The sequence below is a fragment of the Mustela erminea genome, chromosome 17 (assembly GCF_009829155.1).
Source record: "Mustela erminea isolate mMusErm1 chromosome 17, mMusErm1.Pri, whole genome shotgun sequence".
In the NCBI taxonomy this organism is placed as follows: Eukaryota; Metazoa; Chordata; class Mammalia; order Carnivora; family Mustelidae; genus Mustela; species Mustela erminea.
In genome coordinates this window covers 47,450,420-47,474,320 of record NC_045630.1, presented here as the reverse complement: position 1 = coordinate 47,474,320, position 23,901 = coordinate 47,450,420, and the positions used below count along the sequence as shown (strand labels likewise).

Sequence of the window (23,901 nt, the reverse complement as noted above, 5' to 3'; positions counted from 1 at the left end):
TTGTGACATGTTACTAAAATATTTTATGAAAAAAACGCATGCCAATTCAAGGCACTTGAGATTGTATTTGTGCAGCTGGTCAGGTCAAATACTGGTATAAATTAAAAATTTAGAAATATATGTTGATCTCATTATAAAACATGTTCTAAAAAAAAAAACAATAAAACTCTAAAATAAATTCCTCAAAATCAGTATGTGCCAGGGATATGTTCTGTTTTTATCTAAAATTTTAATTTCCTCAACCTGCAGGCACCCAGGGTAGCTGAAACCCCTAAGCAGCTTCATGCCAAACAAACATTACATTTCCAGTGTGGACCATGATGTGAAATAGGTCAGACAGCACTTCTCTAAAGCTTTATTCGTGCAGCCCAAAGGGAAACTTCCTTGGTGAATATTTAGTAAATTCTGAAGGATTCAAGATATAATAAAACAAAATAATATATTGAAAAATATAATAGAAGTATAGCTCATAAACAATTAACTAAATAATTTAAGATGTTTAAAATAATTTAATGAACAAAATTTGTATTTATTATATGGATTCAAATCTGTGATGTAGGCAACAGCCATTATATCAAAAATGTGGGTACTATGAATATAGAATTTTTCTCCAAAATCCAACAAGCTCAAAAACAGACCTGTACTTTTCTTTTTCTTTTTTTTTTAATTTTATTTTTCTTAAATCGAAGTGTACTTTTAGATGGCAACTTTGGCACATAAGCTTTCCACTTAATGGGCTAAATTCTACCATTGCTTTGACATTCAAAATGCAATTTTTAAAGTGTTTATATTTGTAATGGTTTCATCAATTATATTTATGCTTGGGAGTCTGTGTTAAGTGCTAAGAACATAATGACAATTATTTATCATGAATGGAAAATAAGATTAAAAATACAAATCTCATGAAGATAGTATCATGGTTTCAGAAATATAATGTGTGTATACACACACAATATATGGTTAAGAATTTTAGTTTTATTGTAACAAATCAATTATTAACCCAGGTCAATATTATTAAACACTAAACTGACAGCTTCTTCATGACAATAAATTATAATTATTGAAGAGTAAATTAAATGCTAAAAAGTATGCTAGAGAAAGCACAAATCCTATTGTTCCTAGACCCCTTTCTAGGAGGACCAGCTTATATAGGAAGCGTAGGAAAAGATGTGTTTCATATCACCTGACTGCCAGCCCTTTTTTAGTCTCAGTTGATTACATTGAAGGTGGGCACCTCACTCAAGGACAGACAAAAAACACACAGCCAGTAAGTGACTAGCAGCAAGTAACAATCAAACACATGACTGGACTAATATACAAACATAATGTGAAGACAAACAGGTAAAATGAACTTGCAGTATTATTGGGAAAATACAGATATGCTAACTTGAAAATAGAGTATTTATAACACTTCAGCTTAATTAATTTGTTTTATTTTAACATCTGAAGTACTGAATTTAATTGTTAATACTCTTTCCCTTTAAAAGCATTGAATTTACATATTAAACTATTTGAGGCAAGGGAGACAAAATACTTACTTGTGATGCTATTTCTCGAGACTGACACAAAGGGAGGAAAAAAGAAACACACAAAATACAGTTTAAACAATGACTAAATACATACATGAAGCAGTCAGCAACAAGGACAAAATATGACAAGTCCCCATTTAACACTTATAATACAATTAGGTGTTTCATTATTTATTACAGGGCTTCTGAATAAAATTAGATAAGGAATAAGTTGTTATTTTAAAAGTCTAGCAGAAAGTTCCTGTTAGATTATTTTTTGTCTGTTTAGTAAAATTGTCTCTGAAGGCTTTGATAGAAAGAAAAAATAGTACTGCTAGGGAAAATAAAACAATTGATAGGAGCTTATGAAGTTCATAAGAGAATATTTGACAAATTATTGGCATTCAATAACCATTATTAGCATTAATATTTGTAGTGTGCTAAAATTTGGATCACATATAAAATTTAATACTCACAAAATTTTAATGCTTTTAAATTTAGATATTGTCATAAGACATAAATTTGTTTATAGATATATTCTGAGCTCTCACATTGGCTATAAAGTCTAAAATTTGACCTTTCCAGTCACCATATAACCCTTAAATATTGAGAGCCAATACAAATCATGCTATCTTAGTCTTTAATTCTAAGGACTAATATTCTATTCGGTTTTCAATAGGTAGAAATAAAATTTTCAGTTATATTCTTTGGTGTAACATAACTCAAATTTAACAAGTTATCTAGCTCTCTGTTTATACAAATACAAAAAACACATAATAAACATTTGATTATAGGATCCTTAAAACTGTTTATCTTAGGATTCTTAACACATGGCCCAAGAAAATAATAACATTGCTCTAGTGAATAATGACTGAGAATGAGCAGCTAGAATTTCAAAACTATCCTATCTTACTCCTTTTTAAAATAATTTTATTAACGTGATTTTGTAAAAAAGATAAGCTTACTTCAGTAATACATTTAAAAAGACTATGTTCCAGTTGAATAGTAAAGAGTTAATGATTGGTAGATGGGACAATGATTATTTCATTATATCACATGCTTTAAAGTTTTAGGATTTATTATTATGAAAGTAACCAACAATCACAGTAACATATTCCACAAATTTACTGTGTACATTGAAAAGATGTTGGTACTTTAATATGCTTTTAAATGATCTCTAATTTCTAGTAAAATTTTCAGCGATTATAGAACGCCTCAAGCAAATGTAACTTTCAATACACTGGAAAACTGGAGGTAAATACAGTTCCACATTTTCTTACCAAAAAACCATAGGAACAAATATACTTATTAATTTAAAATTTATCAAATTTTGGAAAGACAGTATTATACCATATCCTGTATGGTAGTCAACGTCCCTAGTGGGTCTCGGGGAGCAGCATTTCATAATTAAAAATAATAATATATCTGCAACAAAAAGTAAGAATATTCACTTTAAGTGGAGCAATATTAAAATTTCACATATAAAATGAGGTGAAATCAATTAGTGAGCTTTTTGGATTTCAGAATTGTGGATAAAGGGTTATGGACAGAAGTATAGTCCTTCTATACAGCACGAGTCCTCACACCTCCATACTTTGAACCAGGAGATTCTGATGTTTATTTTTTGCTTATTTTTTATTATTTTATTCTAATGTTTATAAAGATTTTCTTAAACTGACATACATAGATGATGGTAGAAGCTCTGGGAAGGGGATATAGAACCAGGTAAAAAGGGACAGGACCCAGCTGTACCCTACTACCCAGCTATATCCATGGACCGATTTTTTTTTTTTAATTTATTTATTTGACAGAGACACAGCGAGAGAGGGAACACGAGCAGAGGGAGTGGGAGAGGGAGAAGCAAGCTTCCCGCTGAGCAGGGAGCCCAATGTGGGGCTCGATCCCTGGACTCTGGGATCATGACCCGAGCCAAAGGCAGCTATTTAACCACTGAGCCACCCAGGGGCCCTTCCATGGACCGACTTTGAGTCCCTGTACGCACCTCCACTTTATTCTTTATGTTTGTATGAATTCTCCTTCCACCAATATTCAGCCCCCTGAAAAACTGAGATTATATTTCCAGGTCTTTGGTACATTTTATAATTTCAATTATAAATATTCTTTATCATCATCTGTCCTCTCAAAGGCGTCTGCCTGAAGAATGTGGTGTTTCCCCTACTCCCACAGACAAAGCTAAATAACTTTTTTTCTATACATAGACCGTGAGAAGATGCTGAAGACAGACTTGAAAATAATGCGGCATGAAATCCTGCATCGGCCTTTAAATTGTATTTTTTTAAACTCCATGAAATAAAGGAACAAGGCCTAGTTTTTACCTGTGTTTATTCCTACCATGTTCTGATGTGAAATGTCGGCACTTAATAAAAAAAATTATCCACAGAATAGGACAGATTTAAATACTTGCAATGTAATCTGAAAAAAATAATCAATGTCTAATGCAACTACCATATGACTATAAATTATTAGTTGTTTTTATTAGCTACAAATACATTGTGATGTCAGAAAATGTTACGATTTGTTTTGAAAAATAGAAACATCTAACATAATCATTTTTATTTCCCTAGGACACATCTACTTTTATCTCTTTCAGCTGGTTATGTAAGTCTTTATCTTGGTTTTTCTGTAATAGGTTTAATTTAATTTTATTTTTTTCAGTTTCTGCTTTCATCTATTCATTTCACACTCTGGAAGAAAAGAAATTAATCTTTTCCACCTGTTCCAGTACCTTTGCCATCTCTCATCATTTCAAAATTGTTCAAGTGTAATTCTGGTTAGATCCAAATTGAGGGCATATTATGACTAAGTACAATTTACAGATGATCTATACAGGAAACATGGCTACTATTCACTTCTTGCATAAATGTTTTTGTTCGTGGTGGTGATAACATATTCATGAAGTTAATAACTTTGTTATTTTTATAACTGCTTAATTATACCTGTACTTAATTCACCCTGAGATCTCTGGCAACTGTCTAATCTTTCCTTAAGACATTGAGATATGCAAGATACTCTATAGATTTCATCTTCCTGAACAAATCTCTCTGAAACTTCTAACCCATTCCAGGTTACCCTGATGTCTGAGGGTCTTTTCACTGCCATCATAGGGATTTCCTTGGCTTCATATTTGTTGCCTGGATTTCATAAAGTGTCTGGTTTCCTCTATACCATGATTCCTTTTTCAGTGTATTCATTCTTTTTGGTGGGAGTAGTTTCCTCAGAAAGCAGGCATGGTAGAGCATTTTTGGAGGCAATGCTGAAATATGATTTATCTTACTCTTACACAAGTTTGAGAGGTTTGGCTGAATATAGAATTATAATTGGAAATATTTCCTCAAAATCTTGAGGGCATTGCTCCATTGTCTTTTGGCTTACAGTGTTGCTGTTGAAAAATCCCAAATATATTTTGCATGTGATCTATCCCTGCTCTGTTCCTCCTGCATCTTCTCCTTTCCTTCAATATTCTGAAATACTATGATGCTGTGTCTTGATGTGAGTCTGTTTTAATTCATTATAATGGGCACTTGGTGACCCTTCCCCTTTGGAAATTAACACACTACTATTCTGGGATTATTCTTAAATTATTACACTGATATTTTGATGCATTCCTTCTCCATGGAAGTGTTATCATTCAGACCTTAGAACTCCTGGACTAGTCGTCTAATCTTATCTTTTCTTTACTGCTTCCATGTTTGAATTTTTGCTCTAGCTTCTTGGTGATTTCCTCAAATTTATGATATAAACTTCTTTTTACCTCTGCTATCATATTTTCAATTCCCAAGGTTTTCTTTTTCCTTGAAAATGTTCTTTCAACAATTTAGTTTCCTGGGGCACCTGGGTGGCTCAGTTGGTGGAGCAACCAATTTGATATTGGCTCAGGTCATGATCTCAGGGTGGTGAGATCAAGCTCCACATGGGGTTCTTCATTGGGCACAGAGCCTGCTTGGGATTCTCTCTCCTTTCCCCTCTGCCCCCTCACCTCCTCCCTCTCTCTAAAAAAAAAATTAAAAAGATAAAAATTCAGTTTCCTGTTCATCTTTCATCCTTGCAGTATCTTATTTTTTCTAATAATTTTAATTATAGTTTTTCAGTATATAACTTTACTAATATATATATGACATATAATTTTCAAATATAAAATCCAGAAGTATTTAGTCAACTTACCAAGTTGTACAATCATCACCATAAATCAGTTTTAGAATATTTCTAATACCCCAGCAAACCCCATCATGTTCATTAGCTGGTTCCCCATTTCCTCCACCTCCCCCTCACTTAAGCAATCACTAATCTGCTTCCTCTCTGCATTCATTTACTTTTTATGACACTTCATAAACATGAAATAATACTACATGTGGTCTTTTGTGTCTGCCTTCTTTCATTAAACTTAATATTTTTGGAGGTTCATCCCAGTAACAGCACATATAAGTAGTTTCTTTCTATGGATAAACAGTATTCCATTGTATGGATATACCACATTTGGCTTATCTGTTTACTAACTGATGGACATTTAGGTTTTTTCCAAATTTTGGCTATTATGAACAATGCTACTAAGAACATTTGTATGCGAATCTTTGGGTGGATATATTTTTTACTTCTTTTGGGTAAATATTTTATTTCATGTTCGAAATTGTCTTCTTCCTCCATGATCTGTGCTTTTTGCGTGTTTTTTCCTTTCTGTTTACTTTCTGCCTTTGTGGTTCATTTCCCAGCACAGGGAATTTTTAGTTGTCTTCTCTTATTGAAGAGTAGGGGACTAATAAAATTTATTGAACGCTCTGGGTGAGATTCTTTTTATTGAGTTTCATGGTGATCACTAGATTACTGAATGTCCCATGTCTACATCTTTAGGTATTTCACTTGGTTTGGGCAGATTCCCTAGGGAAGATCTCTAATCTGCTGCTGAAGGGTACAGTATATAGAATGTACCTTTCACTTAGTTCTCTGAATTTAGGGTGGTGTGATTGCCCTCAACTGTCCCTTCAATCCACAGAGTATATATGTACTCTCTCCATAGAAACGAGCCTTCAATCTTTGCCTGTGTGGAGTGAGGGACAGTATCACAGCTGTATGAACTGTCGGGGGAATGGGAATCTGACAGCTATTTATGCAAGAATATGTTAGTCACTTGATTCTAATTATTAGATGGAGTTTCTACCTCCTGAAATTTGTTGTCTTTCTTTAATTAAAGTAAGAGAAAATTAACATTGGGGGCAAAGATAAATCATCTGAATTCTACCGCTTGACTTTTCTTGAACCATCCAATATTTGAGAAAGATGATGGAATGTATGAGCCAATCTTTCATCTCATGACGGACATTAAGGTCTTATTCTTTGTTTTTTATATGATCAGGAAAAAAAGCTTTCCTCTTCATACAAAATCCAATGTCTTTGAGTTCTCATTTAATTGATGTCCTTTTTTAAAAAAATAAAAGATAAACTTAAAGGATATTCACTTTAATGGCACTTTTGTATCTTGTAAAACTATGATTGAGGATAGATACTGTTCTTCATATTATCTAAAACCTTTTAAATAAGAAAGCCTATAATATATGTGTTCTTTTAATAACAAATCTTTCTCAAGATTAACTTTTATCCTTTCATGTATCAGACTATAATTACTATGTAATTCAACAGTTCTATTTTTGCCTTACTTACCAGGAAAGTAAAAGTAGAATTCTGGCTCAACTGTAGCACTCAGTTCATTTTAGATGTAAGATAACATTAATTTCTCTGCCTCTATTAATATATTGTGTTGTAAAAAATCTTGGTTTTATTTTTATCTTTAATTATTTGGGTTGCCTCAATTTTTACACAATAGGTAGAATATAAAATTTAAGTAAAAATATATGTGTCAAAAAACGAACTGTAATCAATATAGGAAGACAGGAGGTATCATCTTTATTTAACTCAGTTTCCTTTAATATTCCTAAGGATGTGTGTTTTTCATACAAGCTAGAGTTCTAGGGATTTATAAGCATTTTATTGAGGGATATTTTTTGAGATGACCAAAATGTAATGTTAAATGCTCCGTGACGACAATACAAATACTCAATTATCCTTTCCCTACTATAATGTAAATAGCATACTACAAAGTTTCTTAATAATATAAAATGATGACATAAATATGAACTTGACCAAGCAGAATTTACTACATTCGAATTTGCAAAACCTATACATAAAATAAGAGAATAATAATATTCTAGTGAATGGAAACTTTCTTTGTACTTAACAAGCTCAAATAAGTGGTTAATTGCTTAGGTGTGGAAGCACTTGTCTTCTCTTAACCTTTAATCAAAAAATAGTTTTTTAGATACAGCATTTTTAAATTTTAGGCATATCTGGCCAAACTATCCTATGAAGTAACAGAGCTGGCAATCAAGTTCCTTTTAGTACACCTGATCTACAGTGAAACTGCTAAAATGCACCCGGAAGAATTGAACAATTTCCTGTAGTCCTCAATATTACTTATTTAAATGTCAAATCATAAATTTTTGCAAGCAAACAAAAATCCACTTCTTTGCTCATATGCTCTCCATAAAGCTCTTTTTTTTTTTTTCTATATATTGATTCAGTGATTTTAACACAAACCAGTTTCATGGCTGCATGGATTACTAAACTGCAAATAACAGAACTGAGTCCCTTAGTTAATTTTGCATAAAACCAAAAACAGATATGGCTAACCAAAATTTTGAATAACTTTGAGATATTTGAGAAGAAAAATATTTTAAGAATATAAACCATAATTATATTAAACAATTTTATAAATATTGGTAGGATAGTGTATTTATCCAAAATTTTTATTTCATGAAAGAATCTCATTTAAAAGGTGATGTTTTACTGAGGATATAAAAACGATTTAGAACCACATAATGTGGCCAGATCGGTGTGGATGTGTTTTTAGCTGTAGGAAGTCATTGGAAATTTTATTCCATATTAATAGATTCTAGTTTGCTTTTACAAATACTGAGCTTTCCTCTGGGAAGATCTGGTACTACTCCTGGAGTTTTATATCTTTGCTTCAGAGTAGTCTTTAATCTAGAGTTTGAGAAATGTGAATTTCAGTGCTAACTTTGTTTCACTTCCTTCCAAATGTATATATGTGAGATGAGGAGTATATGAGAAAGCTGTATGGCTTGCCCTGAAAACTGCTCTTATGAGTCATAAGGTTAATTAAAATTAATTTGCTTCCTGACAATCTAGACATGCAAAATTCTAGACCTACAAAAGGCATTCAGAGCCCAAAGTCCACGAACTCCAGAACAATCCCTTAGCCAACAACATTTTGGGGAATTCTGACCTTGTTTACTTCAACAAATAGTTTTTTGTTTTTGTTTTTGTTTTTGTTTTTTGCCTCTGAGAACTGACACTGTGTGTTCAGAGAGCGTTCTTTTTCATTCTCTAACTTTTTTTAGAAATCCATTTCTATGATTAGGAATGGCTATCTTCAATCAGATTCATCATTAAAACTGGAATATTTTGGTATTTCCAAACCTCAGATGTAGTAAGTTTCTGAGACTCAGTCCTGTAGATCCCAATGGGAACATCTCCAGTAGAAGAGCACAGTTTCTGGTAAAGTCTGGCATAAGTTCTGATCCACAGGTCATCCTCAGTGATTTTCATCTATTAGATATACACCATTAAAAAAAAAATAAAAACTCAGGTTATTTTTCACTTTTTAGAGGTTAAAGGTAAAAATATTTCAAAATCTCAAAATGACATTTCGTAAGATATGCATGGACTGGACTTCTTTATGGCACTCCACTTTAGGTTAGCCCTGGGATTCCACAAATTTCAGAAGACCAACTACTCAATTTGTAGCAGCACAGCATCATGTTAGTTCAACATCAGTAGGCAGTAGTCAATGGTAATTGAGAGACGTTGGGAAAGAGGTGTAGACTTTTTTTGAATGCTGCAATGACTACAGCTGCTACTGGAATTAGCGGGCAGGGTCTGCTGATGCTATAGATCTTCAAATGCAAAAGACACTCCAGCACAAAAAGAAATTGTCCATCTAAAGTCCTAATAATGCTTATATGGAGAAAAGGGTATAATAAAATGAGCCCAGGGCTCCCAGACAGAGGCATAAGTACTAGTTCTTCTTTGCTGATCCCAAATCTGTATTGTTGGCAAGTTGCTTCCCTGAATAAATACTTGAACAAAGTATATTCATTTAAAAAAAAATAAAGCGGGGGGGTAAACTTAATGGTCACTGTTTTCCTCAATAGCAAGGCATCCTATGTCAGAAACCATCAGTCTCAAATGCCAGCTAGAAAAAAACACGTGTTCTGAATTTTGTATAGAATGGTTGTTTTCATGAATAATTTAAAACGTTTTCTCTGAAAAATTTTTAAGGAACTAAAAAACCTTGAGGATATTCTTTGAGCACATATTACCCAAAGTGCATTATAGTTGAATTTCAGAAACATCTATTAGAACAATTCTATTCCAGCGAATATTAACTTACAGAACAAAGAAACCCTGATCCTGGAGTAGTGTCCAATCCCAACAGAAGTCTGGTGATAGAAATCATATAATCCTTTACAAACGACTGCAATACAAACAACAGACATATTTATTATGTGCATGAAGTGTACAGAATAGCTCAGTGAGAACATCTTACCATTTCTAAAAGGTTACTTCTCATAACACATCATTAAGCCCCCTTAAAAAAGGAAGTAAAAATCTATCCTGTCAGTGTCTTAAATACACAGGTACAGGTAAGCTGTCCACGAGGAAATATGGAGAATAAGTATTCATTAGACTATCCTGACATGCTTAAGTTTTATGTACTATTAGACATGATAAAACAGATTTTAATTAATTTTTAATAACAAAAAAACTATGAGCTAAAATAGAGAATATTAAAAAAAACTTGAACTCTAAAATTTGCAAGGAGATATTCCAAAAGGTTTTTTTAGGATTAAGATCTTTGCTACTAGAATAAATTTCTAATATTTCAGTAAATCTAAATATTAATGAATTAATAATTTAGTATTAAATACCATTATAAGACTACTTGATGTGTTAGTGTATAAGGTTTAATTTGATATATTGCTAGAACATTGCTCAACAGAGTATTAAGTTAACAATGTTTTCAATTTCTTAAACTTATTCTTAGTTCTGAGTGAAAAGAAAAACTTTCAAAAGACACAAGCACATTTCACCATGACATGTAATAATTATTTTATAGATTGTATAAAATGACTCTCTTGAATTAAATCCACAAGTGTTAAAAAATGAAAAATTTGAATATTCATCTAGTTATTTTGCATAGCAAAGTTTTTTTTTAAGTTACAATACCTTTTAAATAAATTTACCAGGCTACTTTGTTCATTACCATTTTACCAACAGCTAGCATCAGAAAATTAAACCCTGCCATTTAAACAAGAACAAAGGAACCATATCCATTCCCTTTTCTCAGGCCAAAGAAATGGAAGTTTTGTTTCGAGGTGGGTTAGTGTCCTGGTAGTTACACCATGAACCAACTGGAGGCCACCAAGAGCAGTGGTGACACGCACCCTTCAACTTCACTTGTAACCCAGTGTGTGCTAAAGAAGAGGACTTTTTAAGCACATTCTCAGACACTGAAAACTATTTCCCAAAATGAAAAACTGAAAGTACTCATGGGGGTAAATAAGTCCACTGAAGATTTGGTAAACGGCTATTATAAATTATTTTTGAGCTGGATGTGGTTATACTGCTGATCTGCTTGCTGCCTTTGTCACTGATGCATCCCTTGTCTAGAAGTCATTTGTCCTGTAACTTCATTAGGGCAAAGACAAGGGGTACAAGTGAGCCAAAATGACAGGGACAGCCCCACCTGCTATTATAAAGTCTGTGCACTCAATCTCATGGAATTTTATCACAGAAGAATCTTTCTCAATTTCACTTAGTATTTATTTAATTGTATTTTATTATTTTATTTTATTTTCAAGATTTGATTTTCAAGATTTGATTTTGTTATTTATTTGAGAGAGAGAGGGTATGAGTGGGGGAAGGGCCAAAGGAAGAGAGAAGCAGGTTCCCAGCTGACCAGGGAACCTCATGTGGGGCTTGATCCCAGGACCCTGAGATGAAGGCAGACACTTAATCAAATGAGCCATACAGGTGCCCCTATTTGATTGTATTTTAGATAATACATTTTTTCACCCCCTCCACCTCTCCTCAGATTATACTTATTTTTTAATCATTGGCTTTCCAGCTTCATGAAGATAAAAATTAAGAAAATCATTAAAAATATGAAAGTGATCTGTGATTCAAGTGGGAAGAAGGAAAGGAACTATGGACAAGACATTATAAAGAAAAACAACCTTCTAGTAAGTTAAATAAAAAAAAAAAAGTACCATAATGTGGATTTATTTGCCACAGGGATAGGGTAGTGAGTAATCGAAATGAGATGTGCATGGTCTGAAGATGAGGGTTCACAGTAACTACTGGATAGTTTTTCTTTCTGAGCCTTTGTGTCTTGTCTAGATATTGGGATTGATTATACTGACTACATCATCGGTTTCTTTGAGGAAGCACATAATATGATGTCTAGGATAGGATTGCATTAATAGTAAGTCACTGTACAATTATAGACATTAATAATAGTTCTTAAATAAATCATATAAATATTTATCCTCGAGAACATGGGTTCAAATCACTAACCAAAAAAATTAGATGGCATTTAGTTTAAGAATATATGCATACTTATTATATGAATTTAGGATTTATATATCTGATTTCTAATATTCATTTTTAATCAATAAATGAGTATTCTATCTCATCTGAAAAAAATGAACCATAATGTATCTCATCTGATGTCAGGCAAAGCCAAACAGGCAATTTGAAAGTTACTGTTCTGCTTCACCCTTTCTGTAGTAGCTTCAGAAAATACCTAACTTCCTGTATGCATATTTACAACAAAAAGCACAAGATAAAAATGAAGAGAAAGGAATAACTACTGCTTTCTACTTCTGTAGAACAATTTCCCTTTTATTTAGTCCATCTATTAGACTTTCTCACGAGATTTGATTTAAACATAAGATTCCAGGGCTAAAAAATCTGAAAACCACTGGTGCATAATGGCATGAAGCATTTGACTACTACTGACAGAAAATCTTCAGTTTCAGTATTGTTCTTCAAACAGTTCTTCTCCTCCAATCCCCTAAGAGATCAGAAGGATGTGTGTGGTAATGGAGTGTGGGGGTGGAAGCCCCCTCTTGGAGTGTCCAGAGAATGTGTCTGGAAAGTTCAGGGTGAACAGGAGTGCTCATTCTCCTTTGTTGTGCTTGTTCCTCCTCTCATCTGTCATAAGCAGATGGTTTGTGACGTTGCTAGAGGCATATTCATGGGCATAATTAGCCCCAAGGCCAGCAGAAAAGCTTTAACCATGTTCAGATGAGTTTATTCAGTCAAGCATTGCAGAAGAGGCTACATAAAATACACAATCCAAAAGAAAATACCACAACAAAATGTTGAAATGCTTTATTTGAGATTAAAGTTACCAAATAACTTAAAGCTCCATGAATATCTGCTTTCTCTTAGTAGAAATATTTATAAATTGTCTGATTACTTGAATCCAAGAATATGAGATATTAATGCTGTTCAGTATCTGGTAGAGTTAAAAAAAAGATTAAAATATATTGGTGCAAAATAATATCTCTATACATTTCTTAGCTATGATCGAATGACCATCCTGACTGACTTAGTCATCCTGAATGACTAAATGGTTCTTAGTTATTGCAAAATCTTTTTTATATTTTTTCTACAGTAGGCAGTCATTAGTGGATATTTAAAATGTCCTTGGTTTGTCAGTTTATTGACATCATTTTGGTATCTCATTTTTTTTGAAACTGTTCATTATGAAGAAGATTGTCTTTTTTTAATATATTTTGCTCTTACCTTCTCTTTTTACTCTGGTAATATTCTTAACAAAAATGTAAGCAAAATGTACTCAAATGTCACAAAAACACTGTAGGACACTGATACTAAAGAATGGTTAAAAATTATTTGATTACTCTGAAAAACATTGTTTTCCTTAGCAATGTTTCACAGGCACATTTGTCATTAAATATACAAAATAAAACACTGAAGTGCTTCCAGGGCCCGTTATAAGTTAACCGCTCCATGAGAAATACTCGATGTATTATTCATTTAATAAAATTGAAATGAAATTAGAATAAACATTTTAGAGAGAAAAAAGAAACACTGCATACCTGATAGAGAAGAGTGTCCAACATACTGATGCTAAACACCCTCCCAGCAGCAAAAGGCAGTCGAAACATAAAGGCCAAATTAGAACCTTTCTCTCGTTCTTTCTGTTCAGAAATTTGAAATAGAAAAATTTGTGAGATTATATTTTATGCTTTCCTGCTTAAGTTTTCCTGATGCATGTGAAGGAGATATTTTCATTATACAGTTATTAGCTATGAATGGGCATTTTTTTATACATTGTAGTATAACACAGCAATATAGCTGTATTTTTAATATTTCCCTTTAATATTTATAACCAAATTTTCTTAATCAATGAAAATACCCAATAGAGGAAGGTTAATCCTCTCCTACACTAAACATGTATTTACTCTTTTTAAAAAAATTTTTATTTAAATTCCAGTTAGTGAACATACAGTGCAATATTAATTTCACGTGCAAAGTTTAGTGATTCAACACCTGCATACAAGATCCCATGCTCTTCACAGCAGGTGCTCTCCTTAACCACCGTCATCTACTTAGCCACCCCCCTCCCCACCTTCCCTCTGGTAACCATCAGTTTGTTTTCCATGGTTAGGAGTATTTACTCTTCATAAATATTTCTGCAAAGGACTTGAGGTAATAAAACAAAAGGAACAAACACAATAAAAGCATTTAATAAGATGTAAACAAAACCAAAACAAAACAAAAACCAAAGCCTAAAGCCACGGAATATATCCTAACACCTGGGAGTTTTGCTTTTGAATATTCTCATATGCGAAGGCACAAAGCTAGGCAAGTAGGAGCCACCACATCCAGGGGGTTCCAACTTTCTGTCATGTGAGTTTTCATCTCACTAAATGCCTTTTAAGTTGTACGGGCCACACCAAATCGCAACTGCAACTATACTCTGTAAATGCCTAGAAAAAGAGACAAGGGAAAGAAACAGCATATGTGCATACCACAGTGTATGGGAGTTTCTTCTGAAAAATTCTGTTGTTATTATTTTCCCTTAATAAATGAACATGAGAGCTAATGTTTGTCAAAGATTGTAAGGAGTTTCTTAAGAATCCAAATTAATCTTGCACTTAGCAAACAGTAATCTCAAAATGCTAGTTTTATTTGTTGCCAAGTTTACTTGGAAAGATAGATACAGCAAAGCAAATTAAAAAAAAAAAAAATCAGTCTTTGTTCTTTGAGGCAATGGAAGGAAACTCTTGTTTCTCATGTAGCAAATTTGGAGGCTCCTCCAGGGAAGGAAAGCCTCCCATTCCCAGAGTTTAAAACTTTGTGCCAAAAAGTATTACTCAAGGAATGAAAGAGGGCTACTGCTATTGCTTCCTGTGAAGGCACAAGGGTGACCTGACCCCCAGGCATCCCTGGACAAACTAGTTGGGACACAGACTCAGCCCTTCCAAGTAGCAAGAGGAGTTATTCCACCACATCCAACACATCGATGTAGTTAAGAAGACTGTCTAGACTAGAAAAATATCCTTACTTGAGACTGTAGAGAGAGGCTAAAGGGTAAAATAAGCATGTGGTGTCCCAATTTTTGTCTGTTTCCATTCTATCATAGTCTATTCTCTAATTTGGGAGCCTAGGTGTCAAGAATACTTAGTTTGAAAGCACATGTAGGTCGTTTGTAGATGATTCCTCCATTCTTTCCCAGCATGGACTTTGTTGAGTCAGATTGGCTGTCTGGTAATAATACTAAAATTCTTTCCCCAGCTTCAGGTTCCACATCAGCATGGATAACATTCTCATTTAGAGAATTCACTGTTCTTAATATCAGTTCTGCAAGTCCTCCTCACTTTCTAAATGTTTAGTAAGCTTCACACCCTCGGAAAACACTTTCATACCCAGGAATGCTGTTCTGCTTATGTGAATAATTCTGCATTCATGTTCTACTCTCTTTTTTATTATTAACTTCCCTTACAGTAGAGAAAAAAAACCAAAGATTTTACAACGCTATTTTCAAGACCTACTGGTTTTAAAGTTACCCTAAAATATAAGAGCTCAAGTAACTCATTCCATCCCAATGAGAATACATTCTACAGTTTCTTTCTTTACTTCTAGATGATGAAGAAGTTGGATTAATTCCTTAAACTGCATTTATATCTATATCTATATCTATATATAGATATAGATATATATAGATATATATATTTATTTATATATGGGGGAAAAAAGAACTAGAGATGACTAATACTTAGTCTCACCATCCATTCCAATGTGATATTGTGACAAAATCATTTATCTATCTCTCTGTATCACAAAGGCAACATGCAAGCTAGAAGTTTTATACATTGGCAGTAAAGAGTCCAGATCATAACTACAGAGGAATTACATTTGGCCTGCAAAGATTTACTGAGGTCTAACAAGTGCCAACACTTAACATAAAAGTCTAAATTTCTGATTCCTTTTAAATTTGGAAAATCTGATATCAGAGGTCATATCAACAACTGGCCAGAACTGAAAGCATCTGCAGCCCATGAGATTCATTCTTTCTTACATATGATTCATTTTATTTATCTGTGTCACCTAATTGCATGGTCAGGCTCTTGATTTCCACTTTGGAAGATAAGATACTTGTTGGAAATGAGTCAAGGGATCTGTTGGCTCACTTCTTGTTTAAATAGTGACTTATGTCAGAAATAACACAGTAAACGAATAGCACATTTACAGTGTGTGTTAAATTAAGAAAGAAAAATAGAGGGGAGCTTTGGCTACAGAATATTCCCATGGCTTTGGGAAAAATGAAGCTGTGTAATCAACAAACACTTTTCCATTAACTGTTATATATCAGGCACTGAGCTAGGTTGGTAGAATGCAGAGGTAATTCACAAAAGATCCCAGTTTGGCAGGTATTCAGTTTTACTTAAAAGAAAGGTTTAAAATCAAATACCTACAAAGCCATGTGATGTGAGCGCATAGAAGTCCAAGTATTAAGGAAACCTAAGGAGGATGGGGAATGGTGAAATGACATCACAGTTGAGCCTTAAAAGAAAGATTTTGCCAAATAGGAAGGAACCTTGCATTCTAGATGCAGGATCCTATTTTTTCTTTTTTATAGAATAAGAGATTTAAAACATTTACACTTTTACTTGCTTCGGTTTGGAGAAAAACAAGCCACCACTCTTTTTTGGTGCTTTTATAAAACTATAAACAAACTACGTGTATTTACTTTTTAAAAATAAAGGTAAGTTCTGTACTATTTAATGATCTTCAGAAGTTGTGACTCATAAAACACAACTATAATTTTAAAAATTATTAAAACAGACTAAATCAACCATAGTCGCCACGATGAAGGAAGGCCTGAAAAGCAAAACAGCTCGTGAAATGCTAGTACCTCACTGAAAAGAGATAAAGAATTAGAACTGACCAAACTGTCTGCAGAAGAAGTAGGCAGTCCAAACTGGGGGGAATTTTGGAATAGAAATAGAAAATAGTTAGAAAACAATGCTGAAACATAATAATTAAAGGAGAAAATCCACTGTGTTTGACCCTAGTCAAAACAGTGTAGACATGACGTTTTGAGAGGTACTTGAAAAAAGTTTGCTTTACCTTCATTAAGAATACAAATATCATTCAAGAGACTAGTATTAAGTAAGGAGGCCTATGAGTTTAAAGGTAATACCTAAATATACCCGAGTCCTTAGAAGATAAGCAGAAGTTTTATGACAGTTTTATGGAAGTTTTATGACATGAAGGGTCGTTGATGAAAACTATGTCATGATTTTGAAAAACTAACAGCTGTCCACATGAATTCCTCACAGCTGAGTTTAGACTATTTTTTTTTTGGTCTTCAGACTACTTCCAAAGGATTGTTGCACATGTCATGCTCTTAAAAAACTGATTGGGGGGAACACCTTGGTGACTCAGTCAGTTAAGTATCTGACTCTCGATTTCAGCTCAGGTCATGATCTTGGGGTTGTGAGATGGAGCCCTACACTGGTTCATAGGCAGCCATCTTCTCCCTGTGCCCTCACATGGTGGAGGAGTTCTCTGGGGTCTCTTTTATAAAAGCACTTCATGACCTACTCAACTCCCAAAGGTCCCACTTCCTAACATTATCACATCAGGGCCTAGGTTTCAACATATGAATTTTGGGGAGGGACACAAACCTTCAGCCTACGGAAACTCTGGACATATTGTATGAAATCATAATACTGCACATTCTTAATAGATAAATTTAAATATTAAAATAATTATCCACATAAATAACATTTTATCACTCCTCTAGAGTATATCAAGTAATGCTTTTCCACATTTAAAAGAAATAGAAACTAATATCAATATTCTCTTCAAATTCTTTCTGGAAAGCCATGGTAAAATGGTAAATATTTTCTTAAAAATGAAATAAAAAGTGTCCTAATAAATCAAATCCAGTGTAGGCAGATATAAACAAACTTCCATTCAGCTATTCTAATACTTTGATTATGAATAAAAAGTAGTCCAACTTGTTTGGACAGAAAAAAGTAAGGTCATGTGTTTTTGTTTGTTCCTATATATCTATACCTCCCATCAAATTATAAATTCCATGTATTTATTCTGTTGGTAACCGGCAAGCGTTAAACAAGGTATCTGGGTCATAACAGGTGCTCAGTAAATATTTACTAGTTTGAATTTAAATTGAGAATACATAAAATTTGCTACTTACTTACACAATGAATATATTAAAAAATAAATCTGAGTCTACATTGACTACAAAGTCATGTGATTTACAGACATCACTCTTTGACACCAATTCTTGGACACCAACTGGATGTCCTATAATTCAATTCAATCATGACACTACCCAGAGTTGACTCCGACCCCACAGGCTAAGAGGTCAATCCCATGAGATGACTCCCATCTCAGACATCAGCCACAAGTCCCAGATATCTCCAAGACAACTGTTGAGCCTGCTATAAGTTTGGGGCTTCCCACAACTCCTTTAGTTTTGATAATTTGCTAGCATGTTCACAGAACTCATGAAAATGCTATACTTAATGGTTATCATTTTATTATAAAGAGTAAACATAAATGGCAAATAAAAAGTTACATAGGGCAAGTCCGAAAGGATCCTGAGCACAGGAGCTTCTGTCTCCATGAAGTCAGGGCGCACCACTTTCTTGGTACATCATTATGTTTACCCACCAGGGAACTCTCCAAGTCTTGTTTTTCAGGGTTTTTATCGGTTTCATTATGTAGACATGACTAATTAAATCACTGGCCACATGATTAAACTCAACGTCCAGCCCCTCTGCTGTCCATGGAGGTCTGAAAGGTGATGAAGATGTTGAAAGTTTCAATATTCTAATCATGTGGTTACTTTTTCTAATTCTCATCCTAAAGCTATCTAGAGGATCCAGCAGGAGTTGCCTCCTTAGCATAAAATCAGGTATGGTTGAAAGATATGAAAAAGACTACTAATAAATTCCAAGGGTTTTTGAAGCTTCGTGTCAGGAACCAGGGACAAAGATCAAATATATATATATTATTATATCACCCTTTCACCTCACATTTTCATTATTTTGCTTCTTACATCAGTGTGTAATTACCATATGATAGCTCAAGTGTAATTATGATCATTATTGGGGAATGGTGATAGTTCAAGAGCAATTTTAAAGAATGTAGTCTTAAAGCAAATTTTGTAAGCTTGAATAAAAGGCTTTTTTACAAAATGCATCAAAACAAGAGAAGAAGTAAGTCTTTATAGGAAAATGAGATGAAAAATTCTTTTTCCTATTACTGTCCTCCTCTTCTCTGTTTTTTATTATCTGTCACATTTTCCATGTTCACTCAGCTCTTATACTGTGTTTCTGATGCCAACTACACTTATTTGGTTAGAGGAAGTGTCAATGACCCAATATGACCAATGATCAAACATGGGAAGTACTTTTGGGAAAACAATGTTGGTAATGGGAATATCCAAGACAAAAAGGATAATATAAAACAAAACAACTCAAAACAAAAGTAGACAACCACAAATGAAAGATCGGATGAAAGGGAAAATGCAAGCTAAAGCTCAGATGTTCAGAAAATATTTTGAAAATTTCATAAATTTGTGGCATATTGCATATGACAGAGAATATGGACTGTCTACCAAAATTGATTGCTGACTGGACTACATTTCCTAATCCCCCCTGAAGTTAAGTGTGGCCATATGATTGAGTTCTAGCCAGTGGCATATAAGTGGAAGTCTATGTGTCACTCCCAGACCCGATCCATTAAAAACTTCCATCTGTTTAATACTGGTGTGTATATACTGTTATTTGCTGCCTTTAATTGTACATTTTAAGAGAGTAGCTGAAGCAAGAATTAATTTCAAGTATAGAATAAAAATAAATGGGGAACTCAGAGATTTAGAATCCTCTAATATTTAAAAATTGTGCACTTCTGGGGATGCCTGGGTGGCTCAGTGGGTTAAGCCTCTGCCTTCAGCTCAGGTCATGATATCAGGGTCCTGGGATGGAGCCCCACATTGGGCTCTCTGCTCAGCAGGGAGCCTGCTTCCCCCTCTCCCTCTGCCCGCCTCTCTGCCTACTTGTGATCTCTCTCTCTCTGTGTCAAATAAATAAATAAATAAAGTATTTTAAAATAAATAAATAAATAAATAAATAAATAAATAAATAAATGAAGTCTTAAAAAAAGAAAAAAAAGTTGGCACTTCTGAATGCCAACAGGAGAGAAAACTGATGCAAGGCACTGAACAGCAAAGTCCAACCCAGCACTATTGTCTCAATAGTGAGAGAGAGAGAGATGCATGGGTTGAGAAGGAAAAGAAATTTAAAAAAAAAATTGTTTTTAAGAAGAAACTTTGGGGAGCATTTGGTCATAAAAATTTAGGGAAGTAAGTATACTAGAAGTTTATCAAGTTTTTTGAAAGAAATTAGCAGACCCATCTAAGAAATCTTTACTCTTTAAAATTTTAGGGGGAAAATGTTTTCATAAGCTTAAAAATCTGTAGACTTTTTCCAAACATGGATAATCAATAAGCAAGATAAACATTCATACAGGTGGCAAGAAGTGTGTACTCCTAAAGTGACAAGGGTTAAAAATAGCTCAGGAAGAAGCTTGAGGTGAGACAAGGGTCACATAAAACAGCAGACAAGGGAATTCCTCAAGAGAGCAAATCTAAAAAAATAATCAAGGAATAATCAAGGAATTTCCTTTTCACAAGAATAGATGGGGGTCCTCAACAATCATTCATTGTTCACATCATGTCATGGACCAGTGATCCTTCTGTGCTCTCAGTTCTCTCCTTTTCTTCATGGAAGTTACTATTGTGTCTGTTCTTCAGTGTGTGGCCTCTTCCAGAGAATTCTTACAGATTATCACTTCCATTACTAGTGGCAACCCGTGTTCTATTAGAATTCAAGGTCTACAAGGAAACCACCCAAATGTAATCATGGCACAAGTAAAACAGCCAGGGTCAATGCAATCTAATCTCCCACACTCATTCTAACAAATTCTAGCACAAACGAAAACCACTTAGTGTCCAAATTGTGTGTCAAGCAGCCACGCTGTTGTTTGTTTCTAATTCAAAACCTTGATTATGTCTCTAAAGGTGAAGGCTTTACCTGTGAAGGTGCAAAGGCATCTAATTATGGATAGAATAGAAGGATATTCATAAATATGTTCAAAAGATTAAAATATCTACCTATTCTTCAGCCAAAAATAAATTTGGAATATTATTCAATACTAGAAATAAAGATCAATGTCCCAAGCCTAAAAATATCTCCTTGTGTCCAGAAGACAAATATAGAAAGACAATTACTATGTTAGCTATATTTATATCAGATAAAAAGCATGGATTGGAAATTAACCATCATTATATCACTGATGGTGCATGTGTTAGTTTACTAGGGCTGCCATAACAAAGTACCACAAACTGGGTAGCTCAAACCACAGAAATTTATTGTGTCAGAGTTCAGGAGGCTGGAAATCTGAAATCAAGATGTCAGCAGCATTGGTTCCTTCTAAGGGCTGTAAGCAAATGGATTTGTTCCAGGCTGCTCTCCTTGGCTGTGGATGGTTCTCCACATTGTCTTCCATTTATCTATGTCTGTTTCTATATCCAAATTTACCCTTTTTATAAGGATGTCAGTTGTACTGCATTAGGGCCTACCTCAGTGGCCTTCTTTAATCCAATTACCTCTATAAAAACCCTATCTTCAAATAAGATCACATTCAGAGGTACGAGAGGCTAGGACTCTCAACACATCTTTTTTTGAGGGGGAGGAACACAATTTAAGCCATAACAGCACTACAGTCTAAAAGGTTTCTATGTGACAAAACCACTATTTCCATAGATAAAATGGTAATAATTGAGTTGAAAAAAAAATTTCTATGGCTTTATAACCTCCAAACCAACTGGTTTTAATTCCAATTCCCCAAGACCCACTATTCCTTAATAATGAAGGGATATACTGAATTCCTTTACTCTTTTTTGGAAATATCTAGTATATGTAAGGGTAAATACAAATCTAAAAAATAAATGAATTTCCCTGAAAGAGAAAGAGAAAATTTCCCTGAAAGAGAAAGAGAAAAAGCCAAAAGAGAAGAAAATTACATATTTCCTCCTCTTTTTCCTAGAGCAGTTCCTTTAGAAAACTTGCGATTATAAATCCTTTCTCTGTTGCTTTCAGAAGGATGCAAAGCTTTTGAAAACCTGAATAATCTCTAGCCAGTTTTGTATCTCAGTGAAGTCTTTTTTGGAAGTCTTAGAACTATCTTTCTGAAATGTGAACTTAAAGCGTCCAGTCTCTCTGTCTCTTTGGGAGGTTAGTCTATGTATCCAGCTGCAAGTTTTAACTGTTGCTTGTTGCCAAAATACAAGAAGTTTTATTTTTTATTTATATTATGACAATTAACATGTATGCAAAAATTGTATTTGCTTAGCTATATAAAAGAGTGAGATGCCTTTCTGTTTTTTGCAATCTCTTTAGTGGATTTCTTGAGATGTATATCAGTCTGGTTTAACATTTATTCAAGTAAAACTTGCCTACATTTGTAAAAAGCATTTCTAGATTGGTAGAAGACTTTATTTTTTATTAATTCCCCCCAAAATTCTAAAATCTCATATTGTTCTTTTTCCCTAGTGCAATAAACACACAATAAATACACAATAATATAGACACATACTCAACACTATTAAAAACATCTTCCACAATTACGATCTTCAAACATCCACTCACTTGGCATAAAATTGAATACATAGAATGGAGTATTGATTAGTGACATCCACAATAATTTATAATCATGTTTGTAGTACCATTTATTTGAATACTAATTATATGCCAAAACTGAGCTAAGTGTTTTGGATAGATCATGTGGTATAATCTTCGCAATGGCCCTATTTATTATTTAACTATTACCACTATTTCTAGAGAAGAATCACAAAGCTATCAATGTGTAAATAATTTAGCCAGGTTCCATTCCCAGACAATAGTAGAGAAATGGACCAATCGGACTCCAGAGCCTATGCTCTTCATCACTAGGTAATCCTAGTATGACATGAGGGAGAGCATCAGATACCATGTCAGCACCGATTTCAGCTGGATTCCTGATAACTGGGTTTGCCCGTGGGTGCGGTGCCAATTTAGCCAAGCTTGCTTCCACTCCTATGTAGTGTGGCATAATGGAAGTTTTCTGTCCTGAACATTAATGTCTTTAAGATTCTCTTACTGCACTGGGGCACCTGGGTGGCTCAGTGGGTTAAAGCCTCTGCCTTCGGCTTTGGTCATGATCCCAGAGTCCTGGGATCGAACCCTGTGTCAGGCTCTCTGCTCGGCAGAGAGCCTGCTTCCCTCCCTCTCTCTCTGCCTGCCTCTTTGTCTACTTGTGCTTTCTATCAAATAAATAGAATCTTAAAAAAAAAAAAAAAAGATTCTCTTACTGCTCTATCTTGAGAGCTATATAATCTTGAAAAAGTTATTTTACCTGTCTTACACTTAGTTTCCTCTTCTGAAAGCAGTGCCTAAAAACACCTTAACTATGACTATAAAAGAACAGTGGGAAGGCTCTACTAATATAATGATGTGACCAGCTCTGACTGAAGATGGAAATCAACAAACCAGACTGCAATAATGTCCTTACTCAGCAATATGTCTCCTAGGAATTAGGACAGTGTTTGGCATAACAGGTAATTGAAATCAAATGAAAAAATGAACTAACCAAACACTAACAAATATAAGGCATCATTATCTGTACCGCT

At 34.0% G+C, this 23,901-nt stretch overlaps 1 protein-coding gene across 3 annotated transcripts in view; it reads right to left on the bottom strand.

The window, feature by feature from the left end:
- Positions 1-23,901, bottom strand: part of KCNT2 (potassium sodium-activated channel subfamily T member 2) — a 250,958-nt gene that overhangs the window by 42,790 nt on the left and 184,267 nt on the right. For 2 of the 3 annotated variants that reach the window (XM_032318559.1, XM_032318558.1), the window contains exons 22-25: positions 13,727-13,828; positions 9,991-10,074; positions 9,018-9,146; positions 1,539-1,559 (exon numbers count right to left, since the gene is read on the bottom strand). In XM_032318559.1, coding sequence (XP_032174450.1) covers positions 1,539-1,559; positions 9,018-9,146; positions 9,991-10,074; positions 13,727-13,828 — 336 coding nt within the window. The remainder of the gene's footprint in view (positions 1-1,538; positions 1,560-9,017; positions 9,147-9,990; positions 10,075-13,726; positions 13,829-23,901) is intronic. The other variant, XM_032318557.1, reaches the window with a different exon arrangement.